This window comes from Mycosarcoma maydis, chromosome 1 (genome assembly GCF_000328475.2).
Source record: "Mycosarcoma maydis chromosome 1, whole genome shotgun sequence".
NCBI lineage: Eukaryota > Fungi > Basidiomycota > Ustilaginomycetes > Ustilaginales > Mycosarcoma > Mycosarcoma maydis.
Genome location: NC_026478.1, coordinates 83,752 through 105,513, shown reverse-complemented (window position 1 = coordinate 105,513; position 21,762 = coordinate 83,752). Strand labels below are relative to the sequence as shown.

General features: G+C 54.7%; 10 protein-coding genes across 10 annotated transcripts; 4 read left to right on the top strand and 6 right to left on the bottom strand.

Moving 5' to 3' along the window:
• Positions 1-325: 325 nt before the first annotated feature.
• On the bottom strand, positions 326-2,251 carry UMAG_00041 (uncharacterized protein; the record flags this gene model as incomplete). The annotated part of the gene is made up of 1 exon (XM_011387714.1): positions 326-2,251. One exon carries the CDS (start codon positions 2,249-2,251, stop codon positions 326-328), a length of 1,926 nt encoding a protein of 641 aa, XP_011386016.1.
• A 419-nt stretch (positions 2,252-2,670) lies between these two features.
• Positions 2,671-3,591, top strand: UMAG_00040 (uncharacterized protein; the record flags this gene model as incomplete). The annotated part of the gene is made up of 1 exon (XM_011387713.1): positions 2,671-3,591. The coding sequence occupies one exon, from the start codon at positions 2,671-2,673 to the stop codon at positions 3,589-3,591; it is 921 nt and encodes a 306-aa protein (XP_011386015.1).
• A 425-nt stretch (positions 3,592-4,016) lies between these two features.
• UMAG_00039 (uncharacterized protein) lies at positions 4,017-4,967 on the top strand (the record flags this gene model as incomplete). Its single annotated transcript, XM_011387712.1, has 1 exon — positions 4,017-4,967. The coding sequence occupies one exon, from the start codon at positions 4,017-4,019 to the stop codon at positions 4,965-4,967; it is 951 nt and encodes a 316-aa protein (XP_011386014.1).
• Positions 4,968-5,076: 109 nt separating this feature from the next.
• On the bottom strand, positions 5,077-6,438 carry UMAG_00038 (uncharacterized protein; the record flags this gene model as incomplete). The annotated part of the gene is made up of 1 exon (XM_011387711.1): positions 5,077-6,438. One exon carries the CDS (start codon positions 6,436-6,438, stop codon positions 5,077-5,079), a length of 1,362 nt encoding a protein of 453 aa, XP_011386013.1.
• Positions 6,439-7,664: 1,226 nt separating this feature from the next.
• On the top strand, positions 7,665-9,329 carry UMAG_00037 (uncharacterized protein; the record flags this gene model as incomplete). Its single annotated transcript, XM_011387710.1, has 1 exon — positions 7,665-9,329. The coding sequence occupies one exon, from the start codon at positions 7,665-7,667 to the stop codon at positions 9,327-9,329; it is 1,665 nt and encodes a 554-aa protein (XP_011386012.1).
• Positions 9,330-10,332: 1,003 nt separating this feature from the next.
• Positions 10,333-11,004, top strand: UMAG_00036 (uncharacterized protein; the record flags this gene model as incomplete). The annotated part of the gene is made up of 1 exon (XM_011387709.1): positions 10,333-11,004. The coding sequence occupies one exon, from the start codon at positions 10,333-10,335 to the stop codon at positions 11,002-11,004; it is 672 nt and encodes a 223-aa protein (XP_011386011.1).
• Positions 11,005-11,698: 694 nt separating this feature from the next.
• On the bottom strand, positions 11,699-12,415 carry UMAG_10010 (succinate dehydrogenase assembly factor SDH5; the record flags this gene model as incomplete). Its single annotated transcript, XM_011388298.1, has 1 exon — positions 11,699-12,415. One exon carries the CDS (start codon positions 12,413-12,415, stop codon positions 11,699-11,701), a length of 717 nt encoding a protein of 238 aa, XP_011386600.1.
• A 510-nt stretch (positions 12,416-12,925) lies between these two features.
• UMAG_00034 (putative mfs-multidrug-resistance transporter) lies at positions 12,926-14,761 on the bottom strand (the record flags this gene model as incomplete). The annotated part of the gene is made up of 1 exon (XM_011387708.1): positions 12,926-14,761. The coding sequence occupies one exon, from the start codon at positions 14,759-14,761 to the stop codon at positions 12,926-12,928; it is 1,836 nt and encodes a 611-aa protein (XP_011386010.1).
• A 1,704-nt stretch (positions 14,762-16,465) lies between these two features.
• Positions 16,466-20,260, bottom strand: UMAG_10009 (uncharacterized protein; the record flags this gene model as incomplete). Its single annotated transcript, XM_011388297.1, has 1 exon — positions 16,466-20,260. The coding sequence occupies one exon, from the start codon at positions 20,258-20,260 to the stop codon at positions 16,466-16,468; it is 3,795 nt and encodes a 1,264-aa protein (XP_011386599.1).
• Positions 20,261-21,041: 781 nt separating this feature from the next.
• Positions 21,042-21,547, bottom strand: UMAG_00032 (uncharacterized protein; the record flags this gene model as incomplete). Its single annotated transcript, XM_011387707.1, has 2 exons — positions 21,042-21,361; positions 21,439-21,547. 2 exons carry the CDS (start codon positions 21,545-21,547, stop codon positions 21,042-21,044), a joined length of 429 nt encoding a protein of 142 aa, XP_011386009.1.
• Between the last annotated feature and the right edge of the window lie 215 nt (positions 21,548-21,762).

The following is a 21,762-nucleotide window of genomic DNA, read 5'->3' as shown; positions in this document are numbered from 1 at the left end:
ACCCTGCCGTGACGAGTCGTGATTTGAAATCTGCAAAAGCCCATCACGTCCGAAGAAAACCCACGGCTGAAAATTCACGATTCGTGATTGTCTTGGTACGCTGCACCGTCACATGGCTCCTTCCTCTTATGGTAAATGCTCCCTTCACGCTTGTTACAGAACGCCGTTCAAACCGCCGATACTCGCTCTACCACCTCATCACACAACCAACACACGACGTTCTTTCTTTTTGCCTTAAATTTTTGACATAGGATGATCATGGTAAGGCAAACATGGCTATGAGCTCTAGATGTCCATTGATGCAAGTAAAGACTGTACGCAATCTTCACTCCTGCACAGAGGTGCGTCTAGACGACGAAGCCGCTCTGGGACTGAAACTGAGAACAACATGGCATGTGGGACAGAAAGCCTGTGCAGTCAGCCACGACACGAGACAGACATCATGGAGCTCGTGACCGCAGTCGAGTCGGCAGAACTCAAACTTGTGCGGCTTCCTGTCATCAGCTTGTCGGTCGCTCGTGGCCGCTGACGCTTGGGCAGATCGAGTCTGTTCAAAACAGATGGCGCAATACACATCGTCGTACGACTTCCATTTGTAATCGCCTACAGCTGCAGCTGCACGTGGTCTCGACACTGAGGCGTATGGGTCCTGACCTTGATCGAGCTGGACACCCCATCTGCGCCGAACAAATTCGAGGCATTCCACAGAGTTGCGCGCTCTTGACCAGATTTGCGTCAGCGAGGCTAGTTCGGATCGCAGGCTCAATAGCGAAAGCACGGGAGGCAAGGAGGTTGGTGAAAGTGTCGGCAGCCGCAGCGTGATGATGGCGTAGATAAGCGTGCCCATGGCCTTGTCGAACAGCGCAGTGGCGGTTTCCAAGATCCACTTTGTGGAGACAAGCACTGACTGACCGCGCATACGAGGTGCTCTCCGGCGTCGTGACGCAGACGATTCTAATGCCCCTTGCTCCGAGCCTGTGTCAGTCTCTGGCAGACGTAGAGGAGCAATCGGATGAGCGACACTCGTTGACCGTACCACTTCATTATCGGGCGCACCAATAAGACGATAGATCTGTTGCGGGTATGAGTCTCCCGACTCGCCCACATGGTCCGATGGCCGAGGCTCGATTGCTGTCGAAGTCGCAGAACCTCCACTTTCATAGACGTTGCTTTGCTGCGGCTGTGCACGTTGATCAGACCTTTGATCTCCTGTTTGGCCTGTGGCTGTGGCTGTGGCTGCACCTGCGTTGATGGAAGGCATCATAGGTCGCCGGCTTCTCGCATATCTAGCCGTGGAAGTGCTGGTCACTGCGCCCGTCAGAGCGACTTTGATGAAGGAAGGCAAGGGTAGCATCTCGACCAAAGGAGGCAAATGTGAGGGCGAAGGGAGTCGCATCTGCGCTGGTAGAATGCCGGCGATCGACGAAGCGTCCACCTTGGGAAGGATACTGAGCACGTTTACAAGCGTCGAAGCCGTTTCAAGAATGACAAAGAGTGAAGAAGGAAGCAGGCCATCTGCTCGAGAAACAACCTTCTTTCCTTGCTCAGAAGATGGTGATTCCAGCACGTCGAAGCCGAATTGATTCCTCCACGTGCAGCAGAGCGATCGAATCGCAGCTACGGTGCCAGGCTGACCGGTGAGAACCGCAAGAATGCCAAGAATAAAGAGGTAGAGGAGCGGAAGGGTCACCGAGCGGAAGTGAGACTTGGCTCCTAGCAGAGTATTACGGACCAGCCCGTCTTCCACTGCCATGGCTGCGAGACGAATCGCCCACAGCAGGTGAAGCGAGAGCATCGCAGGTAGAACGTGCTCATCGATGAGTAATGCCCAACTCAGTTTTGGGAAGCGGAAGAGAGAGCCAGGTGGTGGCTGTCCTTGCTGAGATGCAGAACTTTCAGTGTCATTACTCTCGTCTTTGGTGTTTGAAGAGCGAGGTGCTGCTGATGGGCTCGCCTTTTCGTTCTTATTGGGCTGTGACTTTCTCTCTTGCCTAGCGTTCGCCCTCGGAGGAGTCGATGACAATGCGGACGGAGCTGCAGCTACTACAAGGCCATCAATGATGCTGATCGACCATTCTGGTTGTGCCGGCTGGCTGACGCTCGTCTCAGAGGTTTCGGAGGATGATGTCAGCTGACTCGTATTATACGGACTGAGAAGGAGGATGAGCAGCAAAAGGCAAAGACGAGGTCTATAGACGTTTTTCCGAAACTGGTCCAAGCTAGAGGCGCTGAGAGCGAGAGAAGGTAGCATGATCGTCGATCCTCATGGCAGTGTCTCCAAGCGAGAAGGGGAGAGAAGAGCAAGGATGAGAGGGCGTACGTGGAGCAGGTGATGGTCAACAAATCACTAGTGTGAAGTCACAGAGTGTGCAAGTGGAGCAGAATCGTTTGTTGCAGCACTCGTGACTCACAGACTGTGTGACTTGCACATATTCGTGATTGAGCTGCGTGAACCCTCTCGCCTAATGCGCATCGAAACGAAATCGGGGGGAAAATTGCAATCAAGAATCCGTGAATCACGAATGCCGCCGACACGCGAGCCTATCACGCACGACGTAGTTACTGTATAGACTAAAGTTAAATCAAGCATCACATGGACGGTCTCTCTTCTCATCCACCCGTAGACATAGCTACAGCCAACCTCTTTCGTCGCTTCGAACAGCCGAAGATATGACCGGGCGAGCGCCTCCACCGCCCGGTCCTCCTCCAGGTCCACCACCACGTCCACCGCCGAGACCACCGCCGTCGCAACCTCCACAATCGCCGCCAGCCCAACCGCCAGCCCAACCGCCAGCCGCACCCGCAGAGCCAAAGACCTACCTTCCTTCTAGTCAAAATGGCGCCGAGGAATACCGTCTTAAAGCAGCAGATTTGGCACAGTCTAAAGATGCAAGTTGCTCCAGCAACGGTGAAGCTCGAAACATTTCGAGCATTGGGACTGATGTAGCAGCAACGCCAACGGCTGACGACAAACGAAGTTTTGCACTCGAACGCACGTCCCTGCTCCAGCAGCTCGAAATCGACCGTATCCTCAGCGCATTTCGTCTGAACCCGTACGATGTGCTTGAGGTGCCGCTGGAGGCAGATGACAAGGAGATCAACAAAATATACCGGAAAAAGTCTCTGCTCATCCATCCAGACAAGGTCAAGCACGAGAGGGCCGTCGAAGCTTTCGATCTGCTCAAAAAGGCATCCTCACATCTGCTCGATGAGGATAAACGCAAGTTGCTGGACGAAACTGTAATGGATGCCAGGCTCATGGTGCTCAAGCAGCTCAACCTGCCCTTTGCTACCGCTTACGATGATCCGCGGCTCGCCATCCTCCGTCCAAGCTGGGACGAACGTGTACGTAGTGCGACCAAGGAACTCATGGTAGACGACGAGCTGCGTCGAAGGAAAGCCATCCGAGTACAGCATCAGGCAGAGGGTGAAGCGCAGAGGAAAAAAGAACAGGCAGTCGAAGAGAGGAAACGTAAAGCGGAACATGATGCTGTTTGGGAACAGACCCGCGATCATCGCGTTGCTGACTGGAGGGCGTTTCAAAAGGGTAACAAGAAGAAGAAAAAGTCTGATACCAATGTCCTTGGTTGATGTTGTTGCATCCCATGACGCGCCGGCATCGTCAGTGGCAGGATCGACAACTAGCTAATGACGAATGACAAATGACAACAAACTTGCCGTACCGAGTACCGAGTACCGAGTACTGGTACGAGAGACCTGCCTATAACTAGCGTGTGCTTCTGTGCATGATGTTGTCTTTATTTTCGCCACAAGGCAGCCAGCCGCTTTCTTATTTTAGTTCGCCGACGAGGTTCATTTCGGACGCATTCACGATTGTGTTGCCAGGTCTATTTTTGTCACAACCTCCACACAGCCTCGCTCGACACGTAACTCATGTCGTGCAGAAGCGACCTGTCATATTCGTGAGTGGACAATCGTGAACGATCGCTTGAGTGCTCAGCGTCGATTTCGCCCGGTTCATCCCACAACCACCACCGCTCAGCGATAGACAAGCCATGCCGAACGTCACCATTATCAACGACACGCAAGTGCCGCTCAACATCTGCTTGAAACAAGTGTCGCCGCTTCACTATGCCAACTCGGTTCCGCCCAACGGAGGCCGCGCCACCATGCATACTGGTCGCGTGTGGTTCACCATCCAGGCCCGCATAGACCGCGGTGACAATGGCTACGACAAGTTCCAAACTTATGCACCTATTGCTGCTATCACCATTGGCGCATTATCGCTTGGGGCGGGTGCGATCTACTTTGCCGGGGCCGCTGTTGCCGCCGGTGGCACCGTCGCCGCCGTTTCAGCTGTTGCGGCAAGAATCTCGGCTGCTGTTGCCACACACACTCCCACGGCGAAGCGACTACTCAAGTATGCATCGAAAGGTCAGACAGTGGCCAAGATTGGACAAGTGGTTGGAATCGGTGGTGGCGCGCTCGCGGGCGCAAAAGGAGCAAATGGCAAAACGAAACCGGTGGACCAACAACTGAAAGACAAAGCTGCACAAGCATCCAAGTCTGCACTTCAAAAGCTATTGCAGGGTAGTGTACTCAGTTCGGCTGGCTGGTTCATTGATCGAGACCGCACCATTCGTATCACCGGTGGTCCGAATGCAACTATCACCGACGGAGGATTGCTCGTCATCGAGACCGACACAACGGTTCCGTTCAAGCTTGTGGACGAGACCGGCAAGACGGTGGCAGTGGGTAATCAGGCACCCGGTGATCCAGTTCCTACCTTTGCAGCAGCAGCTGCTGCTGATGGCCTCGACCATACAGAGGACGCGGCCAAACTCAACACGCCACCAGGGGCATCGGTAGCCATGGGCGTTGGATCGGCCACTGCAACAGCAGCTGCGTCGGGAGGGGCTCCAGTGTTACAAGCAGAAGGCCGCAAGCAGCAAAAGAAGAAGGACGGCTTCTGGATGCGCACGCTCAAAGGTGATGACGGCTTCTAGGCGTGAGTGGCTGAGTAGCAAAAAAATATTTGTGATTGCAATGATACCCCTTTTACCAGTTATCAGACAAAACAATAACAGCGCTATAGTGACGAAGAATCTACACCCCTTAGACAACAAACAGCTGACGTAATTTCACTTCAGCGCTTGTGAATCGGGCGAGAGCATCAGCTAGCATGTAGCGGCATCTTTCATCCTGTGTCAGAACGATCTCAAGACGAGCGTGCGATCGATGGCCTTGCTTCAGCCATCCTCCACATCCCTGTGCTTCACCATCCTTGATAGCCGCTAAGGTTGCACAATACCGTTCGAGCTCCTTCTCCTCGGCGATGCGCATCTTATCACTAGCTTGATGCATGGTCTCTACAATCCCATCCGTAAGCTTGGTGGTTGCCAACGCTTGCACGATTCCTGCGCCCAACGTGACATGATCGAGCCCACACAGCTCTATCGCTTCCTCAGCATTTATGAACGACGCCGCCATGACCTTTGTCTTGATTTTGTTGTTCTGCTGACGCATTCGCCTCAAGCAACGCTGCAGAGGGTAGATGATTTCAGAGATCGATCGCCCGCCCGCGTCTAGGGCTTTTTGCTTGTCCTCTGCGCTCGGATTTTCCGCATCAAAAAAGTGCGCAGCAAGAGCGTTGATGTAGGGCGCCACGTATGTCGCCCCCGCCGCTTGTGCTGCAGCGAGACCCTGTTCGACTGCGAATACAGTCGTTGCAAGCACTTGAATTTTTCCCTCAAGCAGTGGTCCACCAACGTTGTTCTCGTCCAGAATGCCGCCAGAAGAGAGGAAGCGCATAGCTTGCAGCCCGGCGATGGTCGTTGGAATCTTGATACAGACACGCGAACTATCGACAGTGTCTCCAGAGATAAGCTCGTATAGCGCGACGAATCGTCGAGCGTGTCTGACGGTAGCACTAGCATTGTAGGCCTGAGAGGTCGCCGTCTGTGCATGAAGATTACCGCTGGCGAGTAGGTTGGGCAGCATTTCAAGCCCAAAGTGAACAGTGAGAATGTCGGATGCGAGTTGTTGATGCTTCTCCTCATCCGACTCTGCACCAGTCAGTCCATCAACCGAGATTCTCTCCAATACTGTACTGGATAGTTGCTTGCCGTTCCACATCCCACCCTTGATCTGCTTTGCTGCTGCAACACACATTTCAACCAACTTTGCAGCCTTGTTCTTGTCGTTCGTCAGAAGTTCAGAGTAGGTTGACAAAACAATGATCTGGTTCGAGGTCATGTCGTGAAAAAGCGATTGAAACTCGTTGACGACTTGCTGATCGATCTGTGCTCGGTTCGTGTGTTTCGTCTCGTCGAGTTCGAGCAGTCGACGATGCGCCAGATTATGCTGGGCTGCAATGGACGCTACATTATTGTCGATGTCGATAGTGGTATGTCTGGCAAATTCAGCCAAGAGCGAGTCGGAAAGGTGCGTCGTCTCGGTGGGCAGTTCTAGAGTCATCGTGACGGGAGATGTACGGTGAGATCAGGATGGTAAACCGTGAGCTCGACTGGCGAGGAGGTGGGTTGGCACCACATGGCCATTCTCGAGACAGGAGTGCCTCTTTTTAAGGACATTTGCATCCAAGCACTTCATGAACGAGTAGCATAAACATGCGGAGAAGAGGCGCACATCGAAGACGTTGCAGCATGAGTAAGTGTGGGGGAAGCCGCAAGCGGTAGTGGACAGGTTCTTCGCTACAGTCTGTGAGTGCCCTTGGCAGCAGAATTCGTATCCCGCTGCTCGGTGTGGGGCTTAGTGGAAAGGTTCAGCTGGGTGACAATCGGCCAATTTGACGGCCGTGGGCCGCATGTAAGTTAGCGTTCACGGTTGTGATCCACTCGTGACTTTGTGGGATCGTGCAATCACGAATCAGTCGTGAGTGAATGGGAATGAAAATAAAATATGTTAGACCATGAAGTTGAGGACCAAAAGCTGTCAGATTTTGAATAGTGGTGAAATGTCAGCAAATACGTGCAATTGGATTGGTCAGAAACTTTCAAGGACACACAGTCGACACTCGAGATCTGCATGCTCTGCAGGGTGCAGCTTCTCTCCGATGATGCAGCTCGATGACGCAGAGTTGAAGCGAGACACTGGCACCAGCCTCCGTACACAGTATATCACGCATGTGCAATACCGAACCGACAACGTACAGCTTGGTGATGTGGAGGAAAGCATCGCCAGCCAGACTCAGCCTGGCCAACTCTCCTCGGGACTGCCAAGGCTGAGCCCGGACTTTCTCGTGACGCGTTTACTAAGTCGTGTCGGGTCTTCCGAGTTTGTGTTGGGAAAGCTTGTTCAGGTGACGAGATCGAGAGTGTGATGCGAGGCTGACCAACAAGTCTCGCGATCGATGCAAGCGTGCTGGATTACACGATCCGCCTCGAGAGTGGAACCGCAATAGGACAGCAGCGATACCCTAAGCCTTGGTTTCGCCCTTGGTCTCGGGAGTTGCTCCTCGCTCCCACCCGCATCTTGTTATCATCGCACCTCATCTGTAACTCCCCGCCGCAGACGATATCATCCTATCGTCCTCCAACACAAGCATCCACACTCTGCGTTTAATGCTTCCCCTTCGCCAGCACTCTTGGTTGCTCTTTCAAACTGCTCGCGGCCCGTCTTCAACCTCAACTCTCACCCGCTTTTCATTACCAAAAGCGTGTCTGTATTCTTCCATCGTAAGAATGTCCGAACAACGCATCCGTGTCGGGTCCGCCAACGATGTGGCTCAGGGCAAAATGAAAGAGTTTACGTTTTCCGGTGAAGGAGACGATGCGGTCAAGGTTCTCGTCTCTAACGTCAAGGGCCAGCTTCACGCCACCTCTTCCAAGTGTACCCACTACGGTGCCCCCCTCGTCAACGGTGTACTGACCGGGGATGGTCGCATCATTTGCCCCTGGCATGGCGCCTGTTTTCACGCCAAGGACGGCGAGATCGAGGATGCACCTGCTCTCGACAGCCTGCTCAGCCTCAAGCTGGAAGTCGAAGACGGCGACCTTTTCGTGACTGCCGACCCGGAAAAACTCAAGGGCAAGCCTGGTATTGCTCCCAGCTGCAAGGGCGGTGCTCAGAGTGTCGCTAAGGGCAAGGGCGTCGTGATTGTCGGTGGTGGTGCCGGTGCCATCAACTGCGTCGAAGAGCTGCGAAAGAGCGGCTACCAGGGAAGCATCACCATTGTCTCGAACGAGCAAGCCATTATCGACCGCACCAAGCTCAGCAAGGCGCTGATCGCCGATGCCGACAAGGTTACCTGGCGGAGCAAGTCGCACCTCAACAACGTTCTCGGTGTCGAGCTGCATAACACCAGTGTAACCAAGGTGAATGCGAACGCCAAGTCGGTGACGCTGGAGAACGGATCGACGATCGAGTACGAGAAGCTGGTTCTTGCTACCGGCGGTACACCCAAGCGCATCCCCATCCCCGGCTCTGACTTCAAGAATGTGCTTGTTCTGCGACAGATCAGCGACACCAAGGCGATCAACCAAGCCGTCGGCAATGAGAAGGGAGACGAGAGCAAAAAGAACAAGAACGTCGTTGTCATCGGATCAAGCTTCATCGGCATGGAGGCTGCCATTGCCCTCATCAAGCGCGCCAACGTGTCGGTGGTAGGCATGGAAAAGGTGCCCTTCGAGCGAGTGCTCGGTCAGGAGGTGGGCCAGGGTCTGATGCAGGCGCAGGTCAAGAACGGACTCAAGTTCTACATGGAGGCTGGCGTCGAGAAGATCGAGGGTGACAAGTCGACCGGACCCACTGCTGTGGTCATCAAGAACAACCAAGGCAAACAAGAATCGATCGCGGCTGACGTTGTCATCCTTGGAGTTGGTGTTTCTCCCGCTACCAACTTCCTCAAGGCATCTGGATTCAAGCTGGAAAAGGACGGAGGCATTGCGGTGGACTCGAAGCTGCGCGTTCAGGGCTACCAGGACATTTTCGCGATCGGCGACATTGCCGCTGCACCTACGCGTGCTTCGGAGCACGCCAGAATCGAGCACTGGAACGTTGCCTCGAACCACGGTCGCGCTGTCGCCAAGACGCTTGCCGGTACCGAGACAGAGTACGACAAGGTGGCGATTTTCTGGTCTGCGCTCGGCTCGCAGCTGCGATACTGCGGTAGTGGTGGACCTCAATTCGACAACGTCTACGTTGACGGCAAGCCGGAGGAGCTCAAGTTTGCTGCTTACTATGCAAAGGGAGACGAGGTGGTAGCGGTAGCAACAATGGGGGTCGATCCGCTGATGGTGCAGTGCAGCGAGCTGATTCGCATTCGTGCCATGCCCAAGCTGTCTGAGATCAAGAATGGCAAGAACCCTCTTGATGTGGAGCTTTCGACGCCTTCAGCCAAGATCTAAATTAGGCTGATTGGCCACGTAATCCCGATCGCTAGTAGAACTGGTAACGTTAGATCATGTGTTGGTAGCTCGAAGAGAGATCGCACGAGACAAGGTGACAATGCACTGACTGGCTAAGTCCTTTCCGTGTCCATGGCGCGTGGCCTCGGGGAACAGTGACCAAGAAAAGTATTCTCCATAGATGTGACGCTCAAGAGCTGGACCACAGCGGGAATGTACCGCCGCGGGGAATTGATTTTTGTGCGATGCGGTGAGCGTGCGTCATCCTGAGATTTCGGCGACTCTGATTTGGCACACGGCGACGGGGCGGCAAGCTTTCATGTGTGAGTGGCTAGTCACTTAGCGTGCTGCGTGAATTCACGATGGTGTGGCTGGCCAGGGAGATGTCGTGATTCACGATTCACGATTCACGGTTCACGATTTCAACAGCTTCGGACATGAGCGTAGAGGACGGGAAGCAAAATTTCTATTTCATGTGAGCTTATCACAGCCAATCACGAATCGCATCTCAGAGAAGAGCAAACCAAAAATCTAACCGAGCTGCTGTTCCACTTTGCCCCACACTTCATCCACTCACGACTCGCCCAGTTGGGCTCCGAGACGCGCGAGACACCGCACCTGAAAGGGAAAACCAAAAAAGGGGGGAAATTCGCTCCGTGGATTTAGAGGATTGCAACCCCGCTCAGTGGGCAGACTTAGGGTTTTCGGCGTGGTGCGAGAACGAGACGAAGAGATTTACGATTAAAAACCGAGATAGTGTGATAACGAATCGTGTGGGACGGAACAGCTTCGCCTTGTTTTCACACTGAGCGCAGTCTTTTCTGGTTCTTCCTTTTTTTCTTTTTTTTTTGTGTCTTTCTCATTCTTCGATGAAAGAGCGTCCAGATCGTGTCTATATACAGAGCTTGTGTGCTACCAACCACGTCGTTACCGCCCTCACGACCCAACACATCACCTAAGTCTGCTCCACCATCTCATTCACTCGTTCACCACTCGGCTCGCAATGTCGCTTTTCAGAGGAGTCGCGCGTTCAGCACTTGGCGGTGCATTCACCCAACGTTCAGTCTCGTCGGCATCCGCCACGCGATTTGCTACCGCCGCCGGCGCGGCTGCATCGGGATCGGGATCCGAATCGTCGAGTTCGGGACCGTGGTGCGACCGCGCGTCGACACCGCGCCTGAACCGGTACCTTGTTGTCGCTGAAGATTTTTGCGATGCGGGAGCCAACGCGCGTCGCTTCGAGGTGCGTGAACGACACCTCGAACACGCGCAGAGCGGCAAGCGCGCCGGGCGCATCGAGTTGGGTGGTGCTCTGCTCCGCAAAGACTTTTGCGAGATCGACCAAGAAGTAGGTGCTGGTCCGCACATGGGCGGTAGCGTGCTCGTCGTCCTCGGCGAGAGCATCCAAGATGTCAGAGATAGGGTCATGAAGGACGAATACGTTCAGGGTCACGTGTGGGATGTAGAGAAGATCAAGATCTACCCGTTTCTCCAGGCTCCGCTGCAGACTGATGCGGGAGCAGACGTCGCGACCGAGCCCTCGAAGGAAACACGCGCCAACGCCAACGCAACATTGGGTCAGCTGCGTCAGGATCTGGCTGCAGGCAAAGGCCCCAAGATGATCACGTTGGGCGCACTCAGGCGCATGCACCAGAGCACCAAGCCGTCGCACTGAACCGAATCGCGATATATCGGTGCATGCGCAGCACAGCTCAACACACCACTCGATTGTACGCTTTCAACACCTCTCGTCACAAAGCCAAGTAGCCAACCGATGCTGTCCCGCCAGAATTGTCTGTAGACCGCTTCCGAATTCACTCGAGTGCGGCGCTTGTCAGCTACAAATATACCCATCCCTTGACCAACTCAATTCTTCACGAAAACCAAAAGGAGCACCTTTTCTCCACAGAAACCTCGCTTAGCCATCGGCTCACTTTGCACCGCATCGACGCGCTCAACGACAGTCATGCGCACACAATCACGAATGCTATGATCGCCAGCGTTTGGTCTACCCATGTTGTTTTCGAGACCAGATGGCCACAATGTGAATGGCTTGCACAACCTTGCCGCTGTGTGCAGCGTTCGTACTCGTTGATCGCTTCGTCGGTGTTTTTCTTTCGTCTGGTCTGTTGGAAATGTTCTGCAATCAAACGTGTCGTTGTCATTGGAAATGAGCAAGATGGTACAATGTGGACAGGTCGAAAGACATTCGTCAGTGTGGTTCTTGAGGCGTTGTAGGACCGTTTTGGGCGTGATAAGAGAGGAACCGATTGGAACCGGTTAGAGAGTTCTGTTGCGTGGGTGCAATGTACACGATAGACTGGATGTAGTTGGAGCGGCCAAGTGTTGTGCAGCTTTGGATATGGAGACTAGAGTTCAGGCATCCATCGGACGGCTTTTTCGTCGTTTCTGGTATGTGCGACCAACCTATGGCCGAGTTTGCCGGCGGTGTTGAAGCTGTGTGCCCAGCGGGCAGGGATGGGCTTTCTCTGCGTGCACCAATAGAAGATGTCCCAATCGGGCTCGTCGAGGAGACGGTCGAACTCGTCGAGCTCAGCGTCCGGCAGGTTTTTGAGTTCCTTCTTTGCGAATGTGCTGAGTAGCAGGTCGGTTTCCAGAGTGCCGCGTTTGCGTGTTTGGTAGATGAGGCGTGCGATCTTGGTTTCGCGCGCTTCCGAGTCACGACCAGGCACGCGCATCGGCGCATCAATGTGGTTCAACGTCTGTTGCGATGATGCCAGATTCACTCCGGACCACTTGGACTCGAGTCCTGCTTCGACACGTGTCTTGACCGAATTCAGCTCGACAATGTCGGGCGAAAATGGCAGAGGGTACGGGTCTGACAGCGTATCGTCGCGCACGCTGTCCAACGTCCTAGATTGCTTGTCGAGCGACTGCGACGCTCCTGCTTCCGCTTGATCCGCTCGCGAGCCATCCGCTTTCAAACCCGACTTGCGTCGAGCACATGTCGTGGATAGCAACGCGCAATCTACGCGACACAGTGACGCCTGCACCGGAAGCGCATTCGGGAGCGTGCGAAACGCAAGCGTACATCGCAAGCCTCTCGTCACGTTTCGGATAGTCATCCTCACATGCATCAACGTCGATGGACATGCGCGACACGAAGTTGGTAGCTCTAAACATGGCTTCTTACACCAAGGTCGGTCGTTTTGCGCGATGTCAGCTTCTGCCAGTCATGAGTCGAACGCAGCGACAAAACGAGGACTCACTCACTGCACACAAGCGTGAAGGGTCTGTGGCTGACGAAAGCAGAAATTACACGCCTTATGTAAGCACGCTGCACCTGCCGCAGAAACCGCCCGAGTCTTGCACATTTCTTGTACACACTTTTCTATTTCTACTCCCGGCCACACGCTGGCAACCATAACATCACGGCCGAAACTTCCTTGCAAAAAGACCTTGCAAAAAGATGAGAATCGGTGGCTGTCACTTGGCTATGGTACAGGTGTTGCGAAGGCGGCGTATGCAGAAGATGGGCGAGCGATTCGTGATTACGGTACGTGAAATATAAATGTCTATGCAGGAAAAAAGTATGCATTATGCAGGTTGATCAATATGAGAACGACGACGAGCATCTATTGATGTTCCATACCATCGGAAGAATTTGAAGAAGCCGAAATCGACCCGTGGTGCGGCGTGTGCGCCTGGGTGGAAGCCTCGACATCCATGCTGTTGCGTGCAGCACCCAGGTGCTGGTTCAACTTGGCGTCGCCCATGTGACTATTGGTGCGCGTGGCCTCGACATTGTGCATGTCGCTGCCATGGATCTGTGCCTTCTCGAGGTCGTCGTCGTTGTCGCTGGCTGGCCTGGGCTGTTGCTTCTTGGACGAAGCTTGCATGTTTTCGAGCATCCTTTTGGCCTCGGAGGCATACTTGCATCGTTCCCGAATGCCTGCTCCGTACTTGTAGAAGATGAAGGGGAACGGTAGGCAGATGAGTGCAAGCAGTCCGGCGATTGCAGGACCCCAGTGAATACCGTTCTTGCCTCCGATCGAATAGAGGTTCGACGTGAAAAGCGGGAATGCAAAGCCGAACAGCGAACGGATGACGCTGTTAGAAGCCAGCACGGAGGCTGCGTAGATCAGATACGAGTCGGTAAGGTAGTTCATGCATGCAAGGAAGATTAACACCATGCCCATACCAAAGGGGCCACCGCCGATGATGGGAGCGATCCATGGCAAGTCTGGGCTATCGGTGGCGGCAAAGATAGCGAGGCCGACGACGACAGAGACGGCGCCGATCATGGCCGGGGGAAGACGCGCCTCGGGAGGAGCAATGCCACCATTCTTGTCGCAGATGCGGCCATACCTGGGGTTCTCGAAAAGTATGATGTAGGCGAGTGCGAAGATCATACCAACCAAGACACCGAGGAAAGCGAGACCGCCGATGCCTGGGCTCCAGCCTCGGTAGCGTTGAAAGACGATGGGAAAAGCGCCAAATAGCGAGTAGAGGACGCCGTAGATGATAGCAATGTAGACGGAAAGAAGACTAACGATGGGCTCGTAGATGAGCAGCAGCCAGGGACGACCGAGAGCGACTTTGAACTGGGTGCTGAGACGCAGATCGCGACCCTTGTCAAGCTTGCAGATGTACTCATCTCCAGTGAGCTCCTGGAGCTTCTGAGCACGCCATCGAAGCAAGACGGGAGCATAGGTCTCTGGCAGGCTGATGGCGCCGATCAGAGTGATGACACCGGCAAAGATGGCGAGGAAGCCAATGACCCACTGCCAGCCGCTGGTCTCGCCGAGGAAACCACCAGTGATGGGGCCGAGCGCAGGACCCAAAAAGGGAGCGCTGGCAAAGATGGCCATGGCAAGACCACGCTGCTTTGCGTTAAACATGTCGGCCAGCGTACCGCCCGTGTTGACAAGCGGGCTGGAACCGAAGAAGCCCGAGAGGAAACGGAAGACTAGAAGCGATTCAATGTTGGGCGAAGCAATTGAGACGGCCTGCCACAAGGTGAAGATGGCATAGGTAAAGATGAAGAGGTTGCGCCTTCCGACAACCTCGGAGAAGGGAGCCCAAAAAAGCGGACCAAAGGCAAAGCCAAGGACAAAAAGCGAGACGCCAAGCGTGAGAATGATCTGCTTTTCGGGGTGGAAGCGCGCCTGAAGCGAGTCAAGGGCGCCAGAGTAGGCGCTGGAGGCGAGAGCAACCGAGAGAGTGGCGATGGCGACCTGAATTGTCTGCAGCCACTTGTACAGTGACGACCACATTTGTGGATCCTCGGCATCGTTAGGAAGCCATTCGACGAGGTACGGGTCCTGCTTGGTGCCCGAGCCCGAGTAACGGTGAGCAAGAATGTCGGAGAATGGGGTCGTATAGATTCGAAAAGGTGTCTTGCGAAGAGTGTGCTGCTCCGCGTTGGCCATCAACTGCGACATCTCTGGACTGTGAGTCTTGGACGACATGTTCGTCGTGGTACAGCAGAGAGCTGTTAGGGGAAAGGGGCAGTGATGGTGGTGTTGAGAGCAGTGGTAGGCACCGCAGAAGTCGGACCTATAAAGCAGTCAGAAGAGCGGTGGCGGTGACGGCGGCTGCCAGGGCCAGGAACCTGACAGAAAGGCGTTAATGTCTATCGAGTCGGAGGATTCAGATGAACGAAAAAGGAAGGTTCAACACACAGGGACAGGCGGCCAAGTGAAGCTCTGCAGCCCGGCACGATGGAAAGCTGTGGGTGGAACCACCAGCTACGGATACGGGGCACGAGACGCTGGTTGGTTTGTCAAGTTTCACGGCAAGAGACAAGCGAGACGGAAGCCGCGAAGCGTGTTGGTGATCAGCCCGAGGGGCGCGTAGAAATGGTCATGAGACATGACAGGACGCTTTGCTGTTTATCACCGGCTGTGAGCGTCGAAACCTAACGCCGCGGAGCTGCACGCACGACTCGCTGACTTCACATTTCAGTGAAACGTGCCAAACACAACCACACTTAACCAGCTTGAGCGAGCCAAAAGCGAGCAGCGAGCAGCCAGTAACCAGTTCCAGTTTGCCCACATGGTGCCAGTGTCGCTTGGTCGGTTGTCGGTGTCTTTTCCATGGTCACGCCGCAAGAAGCAAAGAGCCGGATTTGCCGAATAAGTTCACGGATGTGAATCGTCGAGCTTCACCTTTTGTTCCATCTCCCGCCTTGGCTTCATCTCTTCCGAACCTTGAGTCTTATCGATCGGTTTCTCTGCGAGGGAACCATAATGCTGAGCAACGTCTGCCTCGTCCAAGCATCGCCCACGGAGCATTCACGGATAGCGAACATAGCAAGCGTAGCAAGCATAAATTAGTATGCAGGGGCATTTGATCTGTGGCTTCTCTATCATGGGCCGGTTGAATCAACATTTGTCAGACATGCTGACCACAGTTTTTTTTTTTTTTCTCTTTTTTCTGTTTAGGGTTAACTTAATTGGATTTTGCCGCTCTTGACAGCGGACTGACACTCGATCCGTGATTCACGATTTGCGTTGTGCGCCGAACTCACAGACTTTCACCACCAGCCTGTCCGCAAGCAAGACAGACAGGCAATCACGTATTTTATTAAGCCCCCCCCCCAAAAAAAAACTTCCAAGTAAACGACTGGCAATGCTCTCCTCCGCATGAGGAACAAGATGCGTGATTCAACTCGTGACTGACGCCGGCGACACGATTCACAGATTTCTCGCGTTGATCGTGCAAGAATTAAAGACGTGTTGCTAGTCTCTCAGCCCCGAGTCGTTTGCCAACTGTGGTCTACCGCCGTTTCGGTATCCGAGCAACCGCTTACAAGCTGTGCTCATCCGTTCACGATCCACGATCCACGGTCTACGGTCCGTACTATCGTTCTATTGTCAAGCCGCGTGCCAGTTCGACATCTTGCTCATTCGTGAATCTGTAAATTCGCTCGGAACAGCGGGCACTTGCTCTGCTCCTTGTCGCCATTTGAGCCACTGCGCACAGCTGTTCGCAGAGATTCCCCAAGTCCACTTTCGACGTGGTTTAGCCAAGATCCGAGGCCATGTGCACTTGCCTGAAAGCCGCGTGCTTCATCACCGGCCGAGTAGATCGAATCTGCCACAACCAGGTTCATGCGAGCGCCACCTTGTCTCTGGCTGTAAAATCCCAACACTCTGTGATTCCTCTCGTGTCTACAAAAACGGCATGTCCAGCCCCGCAGCCGCCAAGTCCATCAGAGCATCGTCTAGCCACATTTTCGTCAACAGATCCTCCTGTCCTGCTGATGCTCTTGATCCGTCCGTGTTCAAAAATGGCTGTGACTGAACCGTCCCAGGTCGTACACCTTCCATGCTATGCTGTGGCTTCAGAGCAAATGTCGCAGTAGCTGGACTTGCAACTGATCCAGGAGATTGATTCATCGTGTGCGGCGACGGATTTGTCATGCTCCCCAGTGAACCCGCGTGCGCTCGATGTGTCTGCATCTGCGTCTGTTGCGTGCCGCTCGCCCACGATGTCATGGGGTGATGCGAGGTCGGAGGCGCCAATGTCGACGTCTGATCGTCCAGCCACTTGAGAAACAGTTGGGGATCCACTTCTCCGGGCAAAATGTCGGCAGTGCTCCACCACGATCCCGAGCCTCCGGTGAGACTTTGCGTAGAAGGGAGCGGCGCTGCCATCCACCCAACGCCCGTGGTGTTGCCCGACCTATCATTGCCAGAGCAGGACGCATCCAGTCTCACGCCGTCAGCAGGACGAATGAACACCGGTGCGCCTGCCGAGCTAGACGATCCCATCACCGCCTCAGACTGCGCAGAGACCTCGGACGCACCCTTTCCGTGGCCAGGCTGCATACCACCCAAGCTTGAATTCCGTTCAAAGATGAGTGTGCCGGCTGGCGTCGAAGCCGCCTCGAGCGCGGCGTTCTGACTTCGGCTACCAAGATCCGAACGAGCAACCTGATTCTCCTTGCTCCTTTCAGTCGCGGCCTCTTCCACATTTCCCACAGATGCCGAAGCTTGCGCCACCTCTGGCTGCACCAATTGCGAAGCGCTTCGCGTGCGCGATTTGCTTCGTGCCTGCCCTGTACTTCCAGATGCCGTGCGCGTCTTGACATCCGTCAGAACCAGCTGCTTGGCAAGTTGACGCAGGTACATCGAGTACCGATTCGCCAAATGCACACCGTCAGGAGCCGCCCTCTCTAGCGCTGTGATCACCTGCTGCAGCGATTGCGCGCATCGCTTGAGCGGCAGGATCACATCCGAAACCGCCGTCGCCTTGACGCAGAACACTGCTGCCATTACGAGCAGCAGAAACCACCTCGCTGGCGCACACATCATCGTCTCCAGCTCCACTGTCAAGATGCGAATCAGACTCTGAGCCGCCGCCAGCGCTTCTCGTACAAACGGATATGCTGGATGCGTCGAAAAACTCACCGTGTACGAAGCGGTGGCAGACGCCGCCGCGCTTGCACCTGCCTTGCCCAGCCTTCCTTTCGATCCGATCTCGGCTGCTTCAGAGGCGCGGTATTGTCGGTGCTTGCGCAACGTCCTCAGACTGCGTTTCACCGAGTCGAGCGCAATGCCATTGGCGTACAGCCGAGCATAGTGGTACTCGACACGAATTCGGAGCGACGTCATGTCGCGTGTAGGCTCGATCCTTGGCTGAGTCCAGTTGGCCCAGTTATCCAGATCGTCACGGATCGACTTGAGAGCCGGAACAAAGTCCTCGTCCTCCAACAGCCGCTCTGTCACCGCTTTTGAGCGATACAGATTCTCGCACGTTCGAAAGACAATCTGCAGCAGCTCCGCGTGCGCTCGAAACGCGATCCACGCACGATTCGATCCGGAAGGGAAGCCAACCTCGCCGCTGTTGCTGATATCCGCATTGAGCAGAAAGGGATGCGTGCGATCGCGCACCAGATTCATAAAGGGCGCTGCCAGTCCAGGGCTTGAGATCCTCCGACCCAGTCGCACCGACAAGTGGCAGTCGGCATGCACGCTCGACATCCACACGCGCATTCGACGTTCGGCATTTCTTCGCGAAGCTGAATTGCGACTCGAGATGCCGCTATACGTCGCATCGTTGTGCAAGTCGAGCCGTTCCGCCAAGCGTAGAGCTGTTCCGGTCAGCATCCACGCGGTGTCGTCAAATTTTTCTGACTCGCGCATGTCGGCCTGTCGTGGCTTTTGCGACGGTCTTGCACCCGTTCGTCTCGTCCGTCCTGCTCGTGGAATCTGTCCTTCGTGTTCCGACCTGAGATCGTCCCCTGTAGCCGCGGCAGTGGCTGGACTCGTGCCCAACGCTTCATCGCCTTCGATCTCACTCTCCGAGTCGGACGCATCCGCATCACCAATCTCGTCTTCCGAATCCTCCGAGTCTGAGCTGCCATCTGGCGAAGAGCGTCGATCATGCAGATCCAGCGTAGCCCATTCACTGAGGATGAGCAAAGCTTCGATGGTACCAATGGTGTGCGAGGCGGGTAGGAAAAAGGAACGGCTGATCTTTTCCTGGGTCCATTTCGAAATCTTGCGATGGAACGTGTCGACGGCGGTAACATTTGCGCTGTGATTGACGTCGTAGCGCGAAGCAACAGATAGCATGGCGCCGAGCAGGATGGGCTCGCGGCACACAAGCTCTGAAAGCGCCTCAGGAGACTTGTCTAGAAGATGGGGTGAGCAGTGTGGTGCAAATGAATGCATCTGTCGAATGAAAAAGTTGAGAAAGTATCTGGCTTCGCTCCTTCTAATTAGCTTCAGACGTACGGGCTCGAACTTTCCCCAGCCATAGTTGTGTTTCAGCGGTGGTGGTGTGATTGGACGGTAAAGGAGCGCTGCCGCTGATCGTTGCGAAGAAGTGGTGTTTCCCCGATGGCCGGATGCTATCATGGAGACCGAGGCAGCAGGCGCAGTGGCCTGCTCCAAAGAACGGCCGTCTGCAAAGGCAGTGGGGTCGTATTGGTCGGTCGAGTCACCCTGTTCAGGAGCCATTGCTGCAGCGCTTCCCTGGTGCTCACTGCGAGCTTCTCTATCCATGTCAACGTCATTGTTCGCTTCCCTGGAATCCACTGCGACACCTGCTAACACTCTCAGAGCATCCTTGCTATGTTGCAAGCCGACTTCCGCATATTGCTGCAGAGAATCTAATCTGGAAATCAGGCCAAGAGGCTCTGCATCGTTCTTGGCAGTCACTGAAGGACTCGCTGACCGAGTGGAACCAGTAAAGCGTTCTTCTGAGACAGAGGCACCCATTGGCTCGGCTATGGGTTTGTGGGAGTCAGAGGGCTCCACTTCGCTGGAAAGCTTCCTGCGCTTGTTGTGCGGGTGTGTCGCGTCGTGACGATTGAGCCCATAGATCATACCAATGCTCGGTGCATCTGAAGGGTCCAGTGCAGAGACGGGCACGTCGTGACGGGCCGAGTGAAGCCTCAAATTGGTAGCAGGCAGGGAGGCGAGAGCAGCACCGGCGAGTGTGTCGATGGCAGAAGAAGCCGTGTCGTGCTCGTCGTCATCGTCATCCAGGTCGTGGGCGGATGAAGTGCGTGGGTTCTTTGCTAGATGGTGTGCGCCAAACGCTTGCGATCGAGACGAGCGCGCTTTCGGTCCACGACCGCGCGTCGACATGGTGAAGAGACATGGCCGCATCTCGCGCTTGCATCGTGCACATGGAGGCTCAGACGGCGCCGCTAGATCGCCCAGCTCGCATTTGACCTTTTTCGTGCGACATCCATCGCAAGCCTTGAAAGAACGCTGAAAGTCCTTCTTCGTTGATCCAGCATCGCCATCTGGTGCACCGACCGATCGAGAGGCAGGCGACTGGGCTATGGACGCGCCAGACGCGCCGGTCGTGTCGCTCATCTTTTGGCTGTCTCGAACGGGGGAGTAGGCGCCATTGCTACGCGCACCGAGGGGCTTTGTCGATGGGCGCTGTGTAGACGGATGGTGGTTGGGAGTGCCGTGAATGTGCGTCGATGGTGCCGGTTCGGGCATTGAGATGCGCAGCTGTCACCTCTGCCAAGCCGCAGAGTGGTCAAGGTGTGTGCAAAAGCCGCTGACCAATGTCTCTTACAGGATTCTCTGCTCGCGCGCTAAGCTGCGAGATGATGCACACGCTTCCTCACAGACGAGGGCAGATGATCGGAGAGCGTCGGTCCCGAGTCGGCACTTTCCGGTGTGTTGGCAGCAACACTCACGACTGCAAAGCTCGTTGCAACAAGCTCGTGTTGTTTGTCGGATAAGCGTTGTTCCGGACGTTGAGGACAGGTTTGATAAATCGAGGTAGAACAAAGGCCAACAGTGCCCAGTCGAAGCCTGTTTGCCGGTGTTTGCCGCACAAAGTGGTGGTGGAAGGCAAGCTGCTCAAGATCAGACCAGCAAAGGGGTTCACTTTTTTCCCCGCTGCATTGACTTCGTCCGCTCGGCTTTTGACGGTTATTTGGCATTCAACATGCGTGCAAAGGCATCTGCAGGTGTGCAGTGCAATTTATGATTCACGATTGTTCAAAAGTGTAGGCCCCACGCTGTGACTTGCGCTAGCTTCACTCTCTCTTCACTCGATACTCTTTGCCAGTTTTTGTAGTGGTGTAGGCTGGTGGATGGCAAGTATGGACATTCATGAATCAACGGATGATGGAGTAGCGTGACAGTCCAGCTGCGCAAGCCTTGGGCTGAGAATGGGGCGAAAGGAAATGACACAGGCTGCAGGATTCTTTGCTACCCCAAGGATGAGAGTGACATCCCTATGAGGCATGTGCTGAGCGAGCAGCTAGCTTCAGTACATCTCAGCGCCATTTGTATAGGATTGGAGGGGTTTGAGTCCTCGCTCCTGAGTACTGCAATCAAAGCTTACTGGTCGCATCTGGTCTCCGGCTGGTGTAAAGCCATCAGGGTGCATCGAGTCCCACGACTTCTGCATGATCTCTTCCTGCTTTGCGACGCTTTTGCAGGCGAGGTGATCGCTGAGGAGCATGCCACCGACGCCTGCAGAGACAAGCGTGACGAGAGCCGTTCCCACAGCTATAGCAATGTTGACGTTCTTCTCGAGCGTTTCGACGGCTTTGTACTCCGGCTGTCGTGCCACCAGCTTCCGATCTGTCGGCATATTAAGACGAGGTGTTAGACATTCTGCCATTCTGTGCAAGAGAGTTGGTCGTAGGCGCGCAACTTACTCGCTCGATTCTTGGCCCTGTTCGTCTCTTGAATGTGCAAAACAGGCTGTGCAGGAGTCAGAGAGCAAAAGATGAGTGCTGCGGTGAGCGCAACAAGAATCCCCCTCATCGTAGTCGCGCGCTCGAGCTGGTCAGATCAAGACGATAACTGGTAGCGCAAGGGAAACTGTGCAAAGAGCTTCATGCCATGAAGCAAATCACGATATGCTTCAAGTCAAGCTCGTCGGCGCAATTCGAGATCAACGATGCTCGAGTGGGATGAAAGCACGCAGTCACAAAGGCAACCCACAAAACCCACACGAAATCCAAGATTGAGGCACAGCT